Source organism: Polyodon spathula, chromosome 25, assembly GCF_017654505.1.
Source record: "Polyodon spathula isolate WHYD16114869_AA chromosome 25, ASM1765450v1, whole genome shotgun sequence".
Taxonomy (NCBI): domain Eukaryota; kingdom Metazoa; phylum Chordata; class Actinopteri; order Acipenseriformes; family Polyodontidae; genus Polyodon; species Polyodon spathula.
The window spans coordinates 19,176,886-19,193,526 of record NC_054558.1 but is presented as its reverse complement, the minus strand read 5'-3'; the positions used below and the strand labels follow the sequence as shown (position 1 = coordinate 19,193,526).

Below are 16,641 nucleotides of genomic sequence, written 5' to 3'. Positions count from 1 at the left end.
CGACAGAAAGACCTGTCCATGTTTTACCATATAGTGACTAATACAGTTATTACAAAGCTGGTCTCTCAAAGCACCCAGTCTATGGTGTTCTCTGTCAACAGAGGCCATGTCAAAATATGCTGGCAGCTCAACACAAGTGTGAGTGTGTGGGAATGTTCACGGTGACAAGGAAAGGCAAGCCTGGTGGGACACAGAAAAGTATGGAAAAGAGTCACTTTGGTTCTGAATAAACATTTGGGTACTGGTGCTTTTCAGAATCGGCACTGTTATTTGTCCAGTTTCAATCTCAAAACACGATGCTTGGTCCACACCACACGACCACTGTAACTTTTTTTTTTTAAAGTCATGTATAAAAAAAATAAGATTTATTGGAATGAATGTGGATGACACTCCTTATTATTGAGCCTTACTGTGTAACATGTCATATCTAAATTCCCATTGCCTGGTGATTTCATGCAAGGATGAAATTGAACAGGAAAGTAAACACTGTAGTCAAGCAGGGAATTGAACAAACTTGCGTTAGCCCAGGATCCCTTGCGGATTGAATAGGTTTAGGCTGAACAGGTTGCAATAGAAGATTCTCAAACAACTCCTGAAAAAACGACGTTGTAGGGACGTCCCCAGTGCCAAAATATTTAGTTTGTTGTAGACTTTCACCCTGTGTGGAGTTTTGTTTGACTGGAAATAGTAAATAAATATATAGAGAGAGCCAATGAGAAGTCCCCATAAATATAGGAAAGCAAACGTGTGTGTGTGTGTGTGTGTGTGTGTGTGTGTGTGCATGTTTATTTATATAGTGTATGTCTGCATCATGTTAAAAAGTCTGTCTAAAACAATTCCATTAAAATCACTTACTAAATAGTAGCATTTCAAAGTGACCTTAAACATGCCAGTACTGTTAGTATATTTACAGTATACTTTAAAAAAAAAAAAGAAATGACAATACACTATTAACATTGCAGTCCTTGACTGAACTGTGGTGCAGTTTCGTATTCCAGGCAGCAGCACATTAGAGCTATTGTGTGTGCTGCTGCGTCTGAGCTATGCCAAGGCAGTAGTGTGTTCTGCAGGGGTTAGTGAGTCTAAACCGTTTACCAAGCACAAGTGCTGAATACTACACTGATTGTGGGGAGAGCTGGAACTCCGTGGCCATGATCTTACCCTGAACTGGAATTAACCCACCAAAAGCACAACTCCAATAACGGCAGCTCATTTAAAAGGTAATAGTACAGCTGCTGTGTATCTACTGGAGTGTACTGGCACACCGGGTGTGTGTGTGTGTGTGTGTGTGTGTGCGATAAGAGTACTGTGAAAACTGTAATGTGTTTGTGTACTATGTAGTATTATAGTTACAGTCCTGTACATAGTATTATAGTAACCTATGATACGTATGGATTACTTATTCAATAAATACAATAGGGAGACCAACCTTACATGTATGAATGTATGAACTAGGACCCTTTTAGCTGACAATATGTAATAAGGCCTGGGTGGCAGTGGTATTTTCTGTTTTCATATTTACTGTATTTCACTTAAAAAAATTGTAATTCATTCTGAATTTACTGCACTACATCCACTAGTCAATTCATCCTAAACCCTACCCAACCCTAAATCCAGCTGAATGCCATTAACAGTTTTGATAGCGTACTATACTGTGGCATACAACTGGTGGGAAACAATAGCAGCTTGAAAACCTATACCATCAAGATGATAATGGCATTATTTATCCATATGGAGATTTTGCCTAGGTTCTGGATTCGTAAAGGCCTCAGTTGTTGCTGTTTCATTTGCAACGTGTTTGATATTCACAGCTGATCAGCCAAAGTCCAGGCTGTGGAGTTCTTTCCTCGCTCAGCCTCCCCTTATTTACAACTCAACTACTGGAAGGATGGATGTACAGTATATGAGAGCTCTCCCTACCGGCCGGATCTGGAGTCGTTCCAGATAATCATTGGGGCTGGAATCTCTCCAGGTAGGAGAAGTAGCAGGCACTCAGAATTAACAGCAGTCTCTCAAAGCAGGGCTGCTGAGTTTAGTGCGACAGGAGAGACTCGGTTAAAAGAGACTGCGGATTTATAAAAAGAACCCGACTACTGTACTGACGAGAGCTATATTCTTCACAGCGCTCGGGTACTTGTTTTTGTTGTGTGTGTGAACAATGTACGTTTGTGTTTTTCGTCTTTATTGTTTTCTATTTACAAATTATAAATACCTGTATAATTTCAATACTAAGCGGGTTTCTTTAACTATTGTACAGTTTACCTCTAAACAGGATTGTATTAGTGCTTATTCAAGGAAAGTATTTATTATATTGCCGTTCCTGTGCCATAATATTTTTTGTATAGTGTATTGAAAATGTCAATGCTATTATTGATTTATATAATTTCCAATTTAGCGCTTAAAAAACGTGAGTTAAAGTAGGGTACTAATTGTGGTCCTATTCTTTGTTTACGCTTCAGTACATAATTCCTTCGCGTTTTAAATGCGCCGTACACCAATTACATATTCGCTGTCAATCAAATCAGACTGCATAGCTGTCAAAGGAAGGTTCCAGTCAAGCACCAATTCTGCTCAATAATGTTCACCGCAATGGTATAAGATTAGCCGAGCAAGTGTTAGCTTGAAAAATACAGCTGACTTTTAGTTAGATTCAGATAATGACATAAGTATTAGCTAGATCTACGAATTATTTTATGTAAATTATTATTGTGTTGCTTGTAAATAAAAATGTTTTGTAAACACACACACACACACACACACACAGAGCTTTCGATACAAAGTAGGTTAAAAAAAATTGCAACAAAACAACTAATTGTTTTTCCTTTTTTTTTTTTTTTTTTTTTTTTTTTTTTTTTTTTGCAGATATCGCACACGCAGGATCTTCGTGGTTTTGCTGTTTTATCATCGTGGATTTGTTAACACAATTCGTAATAGAGATTTAACATTTACGAGCGAGTTTTCCCAAGTTTGAATTGAGTTGCCCAAATAATGGTGGGCCATCTACATTTGCAAGCGATGGATGACAGCTTGAAAGGGAAGAACCGGGAAGGGTTGCTTGACAGTCCGGATTCAGGGCTGCCTCCGAGCCCCAGCCCGCCTTTCTATTCCATCTCCCCGGCTATACTAGAGAGCCGAGCCGGGGGCAGCAGCACACCCATTGAACAGCATGGATACAATTACAGAAAGGACAGCAAGGAAGGAAAACTGGTAAGAAACCAAGTATTTATTTATTTATTTGTTTAGTTGTTACAAAAAATGAAACACCGTTTTAGCATGTGATACTAATAATATACACACACTCACACTTACAGCAGCTAGTCCGCTGAAAAGCCCTGGGTGCTGGATACATATTAAATGTTAGTCAGTACCCCCCCCCCAGTTAATATGAGACTATTAATAATAAATAGCCTTGGCCACGGAATATAGTAGACAGGTAATGTAAATCGTTACCCATCATTGAGGGGCATCTGTCTTTTGAGAAATTCCAGCGTACAGAACTGGTCTTGTGTTATAATAAAGGTCTTGTACTTTATCCCTAGCTTATAAGCGAGTAACTGTGTATTATTGTTCTGAACTATTGCTGGTCTTTAGGTAAACCAGCAGTTCCTGGAATTTCTGGTAGTGGAAACCTGAATATCTACATAGCTAACAGCCTAGATAGCAACCTGTTATTGACCAATTATTAGAGTGTGTGGTGTAAACTTTGGACAACTGGCGTGTTCAGATCCACAGTGAATGGTAGGGTGGAACTTCAGGATGTCACAAAATAAACTTCTTCAGATGGGATTGATATAGGAAACATCATTATTCTAGAAGTGTTCTGGGTTTATTGCTGCAATACCTGTCTAAAGTAAATGACCAGGGCCGGGCTCTCGTTGGCTACTTAACTGACATAAGCAGGTCGATACCTAAGATTAGCTGAAACAAAGCAAGCATTCTGCCATCAAATAGTGACACTATTGTTGGTATATTGACCTTCCAGACTGCTTATTCATTTCATACGATTACATGGTGCTCTGCATTAGGTTTGGATGTAATGCAATGCAATGTAAAATGCTTGAGATTTGCAGCAGATGTCATAGTAAATTAATATCGGCATATAAGAAAAATATTAAATAATTTGATGTTCTTTCGTTAGTTACTGTTACAACAGGGTTTTTTTTTTAGACCTGTGCAAAATGAATTACATTTTGTTAATTTATATTAAAGAATTAGCACCACAATAGTACGGCAGATATTACAGCAAATGTGTCATATTGAAAGTAAAGCAATTAGTTAACAAAGATAAAAAGGCACTCCACTCACTGAACAATCAATCTACACATTTCAATGTAATTAAAGACCTCTAGATATTTACAAATATGCACCACATGTATCCCTTTGATTTTAGATCTTTCAAATACCTTTAAAATTGAAGATGAAAGGCTCACTCAAGAGTTTAACATTGACTGTACACTAAATGGAATAGGAGTTAAATACGCAGACTAGCACAGAGTCCTTTCAGATGCGGTTCTTTTTAATTAGCACCTGTATGTTTTCAGGTCTAAAGGTCTGCAATATTACTACAAGAAATAACATGACATTTATTGGGCTGTTAAGCAGAGTAAAAAGTTATTTGCAAGATTGTTAGGATTCTAACTGTAGCCCAGACAGTGCCTGTTGCCTTCTCCCAACAGCAGCCTGTTGTTGTGTTACTGAAATGTATGAGTTTCATCTGCAAAAGTTGTTTCATGACACTGCACTTTATTCTGTGGACATTGTTTTCTAAGCTGTATGACTTTTGAAGGATTTGCTTTCCCTTGAAATAGTTATTTGTTCTGTTCAGCATTGCACACAGAGAACATAACCATGCAAATCTAGTTTAATAACCAGCTCTTTGCTTTCTCAATGCAGCCACGTGATGCCGTGTTTGGAACTGTTTGCATCTAATGCCCTGCTGTCATTTGAATATAGAATTGCAGGTCAATGCATCACAAGAGCACACATTCCAGCTTTCGATATTCAACTCTGTTCAGCATTGCACACAGAGAACATAACCATGCAAATCTAGTTTAATAACCAGCTCTTTGCTTTCTCAATGCAGCCATGTGATGCCGTGTTTGGAACTGTTTGCATCTAATGCCCTGCTGTCATTTGAATATAGAATTGCAGGTCAATGCATCACAAGAGCACACATTCCAGCTTTCGATATTCAATACGTCAACCTGACTCAGAAATCAGAATACATACTGTCCATCACATGTTAACATCTCCCAGCTCCCTACTGCCCAAGTTTAGAAACCTGACCTGACATGTTCTGAATGAAGCTTCCATGAGGTTAAACATTCTCCTGATCTGTGTTGTCCTTTAACCAGTATGCTTTAAAAATAGTTTCCAAGACTGCCAGGTTCCTTGCACGGAACTTATCTGTAGTTCTTAACTGCAGAGCACACAAATTAATTTTTTGGGGGGCAATGTGTGCCAATTCCCTGTGCCTGTCAGTTTAGGAATGTGTCGATTATTACTTTGGTCCTGCCTGTCACATGACTGGATTTTTGGAATTGCAGTCTTGCATGTAAGCCGAGACAGCCTGTCTGTCAGGACCAGAGTGTCGCTACTGTCCAGCCTGTCCCCACAGATCTTGCTTTCACTGGGGATGCAGGGTACCCTTGTCCTTGTGTGTGTGTGTGTGTGTGCGTGTGTGTGTGTGGGGGGGGGGGGGGGGGGGCGGGCATCATCATCTGTGGATAAAAGTGCTTGTAAGGAAGCAGAATTCAAAACTCGGTATGCTAGATTCTTCACTAACTACAGTAGTGCAATAACACTTTTGCAGAATTGTGTGTTTGCAAACCAGTCTTGAAGTCCATAATGCAGCAGCATAATTGTTCAGTTTTGTGCTACCGTTTGGTATCAGAATTGGTGTCAGAGAAAATAAAAAAATAATATTAAAAAAAAAAAAAGAATTGATGTCAGTACCTATTTGCATAAATATAATTGTGTCTATTATATTAACCACATAATAGTTAATATGAATTACAGAGTAATTAATAGGGTAATTATCTGTAATCGTCTTCTCTGTTTCCCAAGTGCTTATATGAATAGGCTAGGGTCAGGGTAATTAAATAAAATAATACCTGGTATTGTCCTATAACAATTTTAATGACTTCCTAGTCAACTAAAATGACCAGTTAGTTGACATTCTGGTTAAAGACTTCCAGATGCTCAACTCCACAATGTTCTAACTTGGCTATTGAAAAGGACCCAGGTGTAGGCTAGGTACAGCTGATTTCATTTGTTTTCACCTCTAGGCTTTTAGTGAAATGGATTTGTCCCACTCTACAGCTATGAAGAAAAAATATATATATATATATATATATATATATATATATGAACATAATTTTGATATTTTATTTAATATCATGTAATCAAATAAACTACAAAATGATATTGCAAAAGTCTACTGGAAGCCATAATAGTAGTACAGTATTTCAAGTTAGATTTCTTTTTGTCAGTTTTTTCATTAAGTATATGGAAAACTACAAAGCGGTATGTAATTCAATATGTTAAAGTAACATTATTCAGGAGGTTTCATTCGACTTTATGAAGCAAATTTAGTTCATTCTAATGAGCGATGCAAACCTTGTGGCCACACAGCTGTAGGATCCCAGTGGACATTGCTCTTCACATAGCCATTGTGCTGGTCTCCAGGACTGATTGATAGGGGGTTCAAGACAGGATCAAGGTGTGCTCCCATGACTTTCAGAGGATTATGTGGTGCCAGCTAGAACTGCAGTGTTTCCATTGGGTTGTGTATCTGTAGCCACAAGGAAATGGTCATCTATACATGGTCATTCACTGTATTAATCTGTATAGACAGCACGAGGTGCCATATAACACCTACACTGTTTAGAGTTAAGTAAGGTATTTATTTTTTAATATACAAATGTATTTATTTTTAAATTCATACCATTTCTCAATCATACCCAATATTTTCCATAAAAGTAGGTATGCCATACATACCAGTATTCTTAATTTTCTTTCTGTGATATTTCACAATATTAGTGCATAAAATAAGTACTTGGATGAGGTGCACACTGTCTGAAATTTTGGACGATTCTCCATGGTGCTTCAAATATACTCTCCGTCAGTTAAACAGCGTGTTTCCTTGTAAGAGATCATCCTTTAGAAGCTACTGTTTTAATAGCATAAATCAACAGTACCATACTGTACTGTATGTGTTTCCTCTTTTTAAGTGAGATATACAATAAGGAAGTACAGTAGGTCATACTTTTTTATTTGCTAGATAACCTATTTCTGAAAGTTCTGCATTGTTCTTTAAACACTGCTGGCTGTACTAAAGAACAGTGGATTCATTATTTAATGCAGATGAACGGCTTTTTGATTACAGGTGTTATATATATATGAGCTCAATGTTCCTAGAGAGCAGAGCTGCATGGTGACTTTTTCCTAGTTATGTTTGTGTGTTAATGTGTTAGTGTTCGGCCTGCTGTTGATTTCTCTGCTCTGTGATTTCTCTGGATACAGTGCTCTGAGGATTGTCCTTAATCTCAGTGCACTGGTCCTCTTTTCTGTGTTAACAGCAGAAGCATCACAGCACAATTCTGCAGGGTTCACGTTTCAGACTTCTACCTGGCTAGTTTTACATGGAGCTGACGTGGAGTTTTCATGTTGCTTTTAAATCCACAAACTCATTAAACAATTAATAAGCATTTACCTAGAGAAGCTAATAAAATCTTTTTTTTTTGTCCCAAAATTATAGAAATACCATGTATTTACATGGCAGAAACATAAACCGTAAAACTTTGCGAAATGCACACACATTTACACGTACAGTTTATTTAGTCAGTGATTACACATTCATTCCAGCTCATTTAATATGCTATCAAGTGAAATGTTCCTAAAACACATTAAAAATGTTCTTCTATTCCAGAGGAAAACAAACACTGGATAGACATCCAGCAGACAAAAGGTTAATTTATGAGAGCATGAACCAGCAGCTAGTACTGGGAAGGAAAAAAAAAAAATCTGAAATGTCAATAAATACCAGTAAGCCCATAACGCTTACTAAGTGTTGTCTTTTTTTCAGCGTTTATTTTTTTTGCTGTGATTAATGGTAATTTTCGATAGTCATGCACATTTGTCACAGTTAAATTTCACACGTGTGCCCCCTTTAATCGCTCGAGAGAAACTCTTCATGCATCCCTTTGGAAAAGTATAGTACTTTTTTTTTTCTTCCCTAAAAGTGAGATTTTTTTAATTCCACCAGGAAACCAGCCTTCACCTGAGATAACAAACCTTTCGGGCTGTGCTAATCAGTTTGGGGGAAAAAAAACCTTTTTTTTCTGCTGGTGCTGCTTTCCAATAGACACATACTGTGCACCGGTTGCGTATTCCCATACAGTGCACTTACTGGGCGTGGGATTAGTATTCCCAACACTTTTATGCGTAAATTCACTCAGATTGTATTCCAATCTGCCGTGCATGTACTGTAATATACTGCACAGCTATCAACTGGGCATCAAAAGCATGGTTTTCTAATTAATCGATCATTCGCGCATCTAAACTTTTACACTTGTATATATTGTAATATCCAAGGGTCACCTACCTTTCCAAGGGTAACAACAAGCTAAGTGGCATATCTAAAAGAAAGAAAGAAAGAAGAAAGACAATAACACAACATTCATTCTGCAGGAACCCAGCTTTGTATTTTGGAAACAAGTAGGTTTACAGAGAAGCTACACCTGGGATAATAATAAGTGATCTGTACTATTGAATATTTATTAATTGTTTGAATTTGTAACTTTCAATTGACAGGACACTGTTGACAATGAGATGTTACCATTTGTTTTACTAGGTGTCTTCCAGTTAAGTACATTTAATTTAACTACATAATGATTTGGTATAGATTTAAAAACTGTTACTTATGAAATTTTTTGTTTGTATTTTTTTTTTAATTATCTTCAAGAATGCTTGAAGCATATAACACACTGTAAAGTTCAACTCATGAACTGACAGGAAACTAAATAATCCCCACCATTAGATTAGTCTTTTTACTTAATAACTTAATACTCTCTTGTCCGTACCAATTACTCTGTACCTCCTCCCTGCTGCAATGGCTTGTAGGTCTATTCTATGTATTGTTGTCGAGTTCCTTCTCCGGCTGTCATGAAACCTAGTAGCTTTACCTCAAGAGGCCTGAACTACAAAACTACATTTGAAATGAACAAACAGAAATAGCCTCACCTATTTTTTTTTTTCCTTCTGAGAATTGTTGACTTTTTAGCAGACCTTTATTTTTGGTAAGCATGTAATCTGTCTGCTTGGCAGCTGAATGCATTTTTCTTTAATGTATTAGAAAGCCTACATGTTTCTGAGTGCTTATTATATATTTACAGAGGACACTGGGACCAATATCGGTATGTGTGAAGATGAATGAATACTTTAATGACAGGCTATGCATCTTAGTTTAATAAAGTACCTTGAGGAAATGGTTTACACAGTTTTTATTTGTATTTTAGCTGCTTTTTCATACTTGATTGAATCAATTCTAGGATTAGACATTATCTAATCCTAGAATTGTTCAGTACTATGCTATCAGTACAATTTGCTGGAGGCCTGCATTACTGATGACTGATCTTTTGGAAAGAAGAAAAATGGTCTGCAAGACTTTCATGACGGCAGCATGAAGGTACGCATTTTGCTGTTGATAATACTGAGGGTTTTATTTGCAGCACTTTATGTAATGTGTCAAACCTGTCCTACAGTACCATCCAGCTTGCATTTCTATGGCGACGGCTTCTGGCATGACTAAAAACACAATTAATTGCAGCTGTACATGTGAATAATAGAGCTCTCTTTTCTCGTTGGATGGAGTTATCTGTGTCTATACAACCAGACACAGCTCTAGACAAATTAGTTTATCAAAAAAACTTTTGGCGTATCATTTTTCTGAATATAAAGCTGTTCCAACGTCATTTCTATTATCCGCCTGATTTTTCTGCGATGCTTTTAACATAGTTCTTAAGAAAATGTTAAGGGGATTCCCTGTACTTAAAACAAATGGACCATTTTAACTTGCAACCAAAATAAAAATAATATTATGGAAGACATTAAAAAATGTGCTCCCAATGTCCAGATATCCTAGCAACACCACTGGGAAAAAATGAACAGTGTACCCTGGAGTTACAGACTGATAACAGCTAGAGAGCGGGAGAGAGAAACAGTTAAACATTTCAAGGGTGATTTGATTTGCTTGGCTGCACACATTCACTGTGATAAAACTATATGACACAAAGGAGTTTTCTTCCATTAAGTTAATTAACTTAAAGCCTTTCTCACTCCAAAATAATATAGCCATCGTCTAGTTTGTTCCAGTATTGCAGAACAGATTCAGCTATAGCCACCAATGCCAAGGCTTATACAGTTGTAAACAGCTTTCACTTTAAAAGCTGGCTTGATTTGTGCTTTGACAAGCAAATCCATTGGGATAGACAGGGGGATTGAAAATAAAATAAAACCCAGGCTGAAGTACAAAAGGGATATTGTTCAGACATCCCTGCTTAGGTCAGCAAAAAACAACAGCAACAAAAAAACAACCTACCCGACCATTCAAAAGAACAAACAACAAACAATGAAACACAAGAGCATTTATCATACTTTTCTGCTGCTATTTACCAAAGTCAATTTACAAAGAACTGACAGCTTGCAGTTTTGTTTTCATGCATGCATATCACACAAAAAACAAACAATCCTTATACATCAAGGACTGTGCATACTGGGCCAAACAGGCAAATGCTATCAAATAAGAGACTATACATATACCAGTCATACCATGTACTGTAGGTCAGGTGTAGCTCAGGGGTGTACAGAGCTGTAGCTCATGGGTGTACAGAGCTGTAGCTCATGGGTGTACAGAGCTGTAGCTCAGGGGATAACAGAGCTGTAGCTCAGGGGTGTACAGAGTTAGCCCTTCTGTTGCTGGTCTTTGTTCTAACCCTGTTCTGAATTGTTTAATTGACCCTGACATGCCTCATTACATTTCACCTGTTAAACCTGGTGTGGAGTGGCCCTCTGTGACCCTGATTGGACACCCCTGCTGTAGTCCGTAGGTGAAACTGTACATCCATGGTGGTTACGACCCTTGCTAACCTTTAAAACATTAATACTGGTATCTGTTTCCTCTGCTAATCCCAGGGAATCAGTACATAATCTTATAAAGACCCCAAACTATGACAGGCTTTGCCACCAGACTCTATTTATTTATTTCATCTGGCCATTCTGAATCTGTTCTTATTATTTTAGTTTTTATTTATATATATATATATATATATATATATATATATATATATATATATATATATATATATATTGGTTTTATTCTGGTTTGTCAACCGACAATATGCAGAGCCTTGGGAAATTACATGAAAGGTGTTTGTGTAGTATATAATATAGTATAGTTTTAAAAATAAATTCTGCACATCTGCACAGAACAGTGTATTTGTATTTCTATTGGATGTGTATTTGTTATCTCATATCACCCTTGGAGTGCCGTAACATTTATAATCAGTGCTTATTTTGCAAAATCCGATTCTGGAATGGAATGCGTCTCACCTTTTCATTCCCCTGTTGTGCCCAGTTGCCATATCTCCTCCTGAACTCCCCTGGGACTGAGATGAAGCCCAGAATGTACCCGGTGTTCTTCGGAGAAAGCATCGAGGTGAAATCAGAACCAGCTAAAGAAATCAGGTCAGTTAAAGCTTTTCTATCCTCCGCACCTCCTTGAGGTGTACATCATGTTGATCAGAATATCTTGCGCTGCACAACTATATGGCTTGCCGTATATTCTACACTAGGGGTGACCAGTCCTGGTCCTGGAGAGCCGCAGGGTCTTCTGGTTTTCGTTCCACCCAAGTTCTCAATTACTTAATTGAACCAATTATTTTCGTAACATAATTGTTTTTTTAAATTGGTCAACACTAACATGTTTCCTAGGACTTTGGCCATTGATGATTTAAAGAGACCCAGAAAACCTGCAGGGTTGGCCACTGCTGTTCTACACCACCACCTTTACAACCAATCAGATCGCTCGGTCGCTGTAGGATATGTCACAATACATTCCAGCTTTTTCTGTAGTTAAGAAGCTTAACAAGCTTAAGATGAAAAAAATATATATATTCCAACTGGCTAAAGAGAGAGCAAAGTAAAAAACACGATTGTCTAGATTCATTCAGATAGCCCAGTATAAAAAGCAGAAGAAAGGAAACAAGACATGTTTCAATGTATTTTTTCTATAAAGTAATGATACATGATTGGTTTTTAAGTGCAATAAAGGTGGAGGTAAACATAAAATAAACGACTTGCCAGACCTTTCTTATAATTGTTAACCTCCTTGTGCACTACACTTAAAAACTAATTATGGCTTAAATACCCTTGAATGTGATTGGCTGAGTTGCTCTATGAGGTTTAGATCATTAGAATTTTATAATGGATCCATTGAGTGCAAATACCGTCTGGGTTTTTTTGAGCGCAGACTTTTTCTTAAGGGTAGGGTGGTGATTGACCAGCAACAGTTCCACCAGTAATGAGAACCTGCATATGGGATATGTGCATGTTTCTGAGTGGTGGTGGGTTTACATTTTCTTCAATATTTAATTCATGATAGAGCCAGCATTAGTTTGCCTGCTCTGTGGATTAGATCCTCGCTGATTATATTTAGATAGCAGTGCCACCTAGTGGCTGGAACTGGTACTGTTCTTCTCAGAGTTGAATCAGTTATTCTTAGCTGTCGAAAGTCATTCCTGGAGCTGCTGTTATGGCGCAAGGACACTGTTGTGTTGTGTTTACAATTACCTCCCTATCTTTTGCCCCCTGGTCTTGTATTCTTGAAAAAAGCGTATGTAATGGGCAGTGCTGTGATACACTGTCTTTATGGATTCTGTCGTCCCGTTGGTGAGATGAGGTTAAAAACTCTAAAACCACGAATACTCTTTTGCATTGTGGTTAAGATGCTCGCTTGTGGTGTGGCGGGTCCCCAGTTCACGTCCAGCCTTCGCCCTGTTCCAAATAAATGATTTATCAAACAGCTATTTTTCTTTTTACCTCTGACAACTTATTTTAATTTCAATTGCATTTATTCCAGGTGCAACTCGGAGGTGAAGTACGACTCCGACAAGCACTACAGAAATGAAGTCTACTGCGCCCCGATCCCCACTGTCACCTCTTACAGCGAGACCATCATAGCGGCCCCTAACTGCACGTGGCGGAACTACAAGTCTGAGCTTCAGTTCGAGCCCCGGCAGAAAGCACTGCGGTTCCAGAGCACGACCATCGTCTTCCCCAAGCACGCCAAGAACATTTACAGAACCACCCTCAACTACAACTCTGCCAGCACCAAGAGGTGGTTTGTGTCCAGCGTGCAGCTGAAGTCGAGCGACGACGCCAGCCCCTGTATAATCTACACAGAGGACCTTTAACTGGTGCAAAGCTCATCCTCGAGTGAGAGAGAGAGTCCTGTAAAGATCGACATGCCAGGCTTAGCGGCTCTTTGCTAACAGTGAAAAGGTACTTGAAATTTTAATGGCAGGACTTGCGCTGCCTGGATGAGTGTACCTATTTAATACATCATATACGTTTGCTGCCTAAAGCAGACATTTATAATGTTATTGCTTAGTTGTCTTGGTATAGGGTAACGCTCTTATTTTTGTTTCAGTTTGTGATCTGTGTTTATTTGTGTTCTGGGATTTGGTGGAGTGTGCCCCCTCAAGACTACGACTGTATCTCCTGGGTTGGGAGTGAGACTGGGAGACTGGCTCTTTTTCTTTCATTCCTTAGGCACTACTCCCACAATGCTCCAGACCCAGAGGCGGGGTATCACCAACAATGAGTAATACTATTGGGAGCTATTGTCTACTTACCTGGCTGACTGTGAGATGTAGCAGGGGTGTGTGAGGGAAACAGAATTGAGAGTTTCTGATAAAATTAGGCAGGTGTGGTGGCTTTGATTGCTCTGGTATACCCACCATGGTCGTTTTGCTCAGTATACCAAACATTTTTCAGTTGAAATTGCCCGCGCTACATTCAGCGAAAGAACCCTAGTGTATTAACCAATAGTTTATTTTGTCCAAAACCACATCTCAACTTTATATGAATACAATATCCTGCCAAGTGTCCGGGTAGTGCCTTTTAAATATTGGATGTAATATTAAGCGTTTGAATGCGCAATGCAGATTAATTTTAATATATTTTTTTGGTTGTGTTTCTGAAACAGATTACTATGCTCATGAGTAAAATCATTCACCTGGTGTATAATATAAGTGCCTTTGTTTTCTGGTGGTAGCATGAAAAAAAAATCCAAAATTGTCTGTATTGTGGACCAAAGATTTCATACAGAATCAGGTCAAGCTGTAATGTACTGATTTGTAAAGAGATTCAGCAATGCAAGGCCGTATTACTTCAGTAGGAATGCTTGTTTTACTTGTAGCAGTGAAATTCTATAATAACGTATTTAATTATTTCGTCAATGTACTTTAACCAGCTTTTCTCGTTGCTAAATGTATCTAGTCAAAAAGGTAACATTACATTCTGAAGGACAGCTCAGCAGGATTTTCAAGTGGAAAAACTGATGCTGCAGACACGGACAAGAATTGTGCTTCATAAGAACATAAGAAAGTTTACAAATGAGAGGAGGCCATTCGGCCCATCTTGCTCGTTTTGCTTGTTAATCAGTCATTCTTAAAAAATACAAAACATCGTCAATGAGGAAAAACAAATTCAGATGACAACTCCAAAGAGATGACTTTTCCAAAGTGAACAGGAGTCTGGTTTGTTTGGTAGGTCTCTGTGGGCCTTCCCTTAGCTTTGGTCTTTGCTTAGCTTTGGCATTGTCTTGGAGGCCCGGTTTATGCCATACTCTGTACCTACAGTATCTGTGAGATATATTTATAAGGTCTAAATTTGGGGAAAATCTAAAGTGATGCAATGTTTGTGTCCTTGGCGCTATATAAATATATATATTGCATTACTGCACTGCTACTGCCAAGTAACTGGCTTAGGTAGCCCTGGTTTGTTGTAACCTCATCAAGGGATTATGCTTGTTGTTTTTTAATGACCGAGACATGGACACTATAAACATTCATATCACTGTGCAATATCATTCATCCAGTTGTGCATCTTGGGCCCTAATTTTCAGAAGTTGTTGATGGGGTTTACGAAACAGCAAGGATTATGTCTTACTTTTGACATACATTTTAGGCCCTTAGTACAAATCTACTTTTGAATTCACACACAAAATGTATTCCCTATGAGATACACAGCGTGTGTTAGCAAGCTTCAAACATTTCAGCCCTGCAGGTAGATGCCTGTGTTTCTTGAAGCTGCGCTGCAGTTAATGCGATGTGAGCTCCAGCCACCACAGATTGCGTTCAAGGATAGAAAATGTAACTGGAAGGAAATCCTTCAAGTCTGCCTCTGTTTCACAGTGATTTACAAGCCTGGGACCCTGGCCTGGTGCAGGAAGCTGGACATGAAGGAGAAAACACAATAAATCATAAATCAGCTTTTTACAGCTTGTCACAGGCACTTATAAAAGACGGCTGAAACATAAAAAAACCACTTGTAAAGCCATGCCGCCACCACGCTGTGTTGCTAACACAGCATGTGCCCGTAGCACTACCTGATATCTCTGAAGATCAGCAGCATCTGATACTACCCAGTATCAGCCGCATGTCATTTATTCCAATATAGAGAAATGTATTCCTTATCCATCTTTTTGTATTCTACTGTAGCATTTAAAGGTACTTTACTGAGCAGATCAGCTCTTATGTAGGCAAAATACCTCACATAACGTTAAACCCTCAATCATAAAAATGAGAGGACTGCTTAAAAATAACATGGTGATAAAAATCAGACCATGGTTTCGATGGAAAGACTGCGAGACTGCTTTTTCAAATACAGTAGAATGCCAGACTGGAAGGTGGCTGGCCTGTGTTGTGTACAGTGGCTTGGTGGCTGACCTTGAAAGAAAACAATGTTGTATAATTCAAAGATTGATGGTGGGTTTGTTTTATATAACACCTACACTTTAAATCCAGTTTAGCTGTCCTTCAAATCTAACTTACTGTCTTTCACGTTGTTTGCCGTGCAAACTCTAAAAATGTAATCCTATAAAAATGAAAATATATATATAGTACTTGAAGAAGTGACCAAATCTTTTTGAGGATTTTTTTTGTATCTGTTCCTGGCAGAAAAGTGAAGAGCTTTTTAAAAAATAAGTAAATGAATAAATAAACAAAACAAAAACAAAAAATGAAAAATAGTCCATTTTTAAAAACCTTGCATGACAGTTGTTGGGTGTGTAAATTCCATTGGATTAAGTGAGGGAGAAACAAAAAATGGATGATTTTAAGATCAGTTCAACTCTTTGATTGGTTTATGCCTCTTCAAACATTTTTAATTTGTTGTTGAATGATACATTTTTAAACATTGATGCTAGTGCTAAGAGTTCTGCCCTTCCAGAAACACAGAAAAAAAGTCCTGACCTAGAAAACATGTGCTACTAAAACTTATCATCACCAAAAGTTTGTGTTTTATGTGATTTTTAATAAGACATACTGACGGAGGTAGAAAAAGCCTTTATAAATTCCC

At 38.1% G+C, this 16,641-nt stretch overlaps 1 protein-coding gene across 2 annotated transcripts; it reads left to right on the top strand.

The window, feature by feature from the left end:
- Positions 1-2,000: 2,000 nt before the first annotated feature.
- LOC121299927 (refilin-A-like) lies at positions 2,001-16,235 on the top strand. Of its 2 annotated transcripts, none has more exons than XM_041228167.1 (4): positions 2,001-2,130; positions 2,863-3,207; positions 11,636-11,745; positions 13,139-16,235. In XM_041228167.1, exons 2-4 carry the CDS (start codon positions 2,989-2,991, stop codon positions 13,470-13,472), a joined length of 663 nt encoding a protein of 220 aa, XP_041084101.1. In that variant the 5' UTR covers positions 2,001-2,130; positions 2,863-2,988; the 3' UTR covers positions 13,473-16,235. The 2 variants fall into 2 exon arrangements, with proteins under 2 accessions (XP_041084101.1, XP_041084102.1); XM_041228168.1 differs by having other exon boundaries at positions 2,001-2,160.
- Positions 16,236-16,641: the final 406 nt, after the last annotated feature.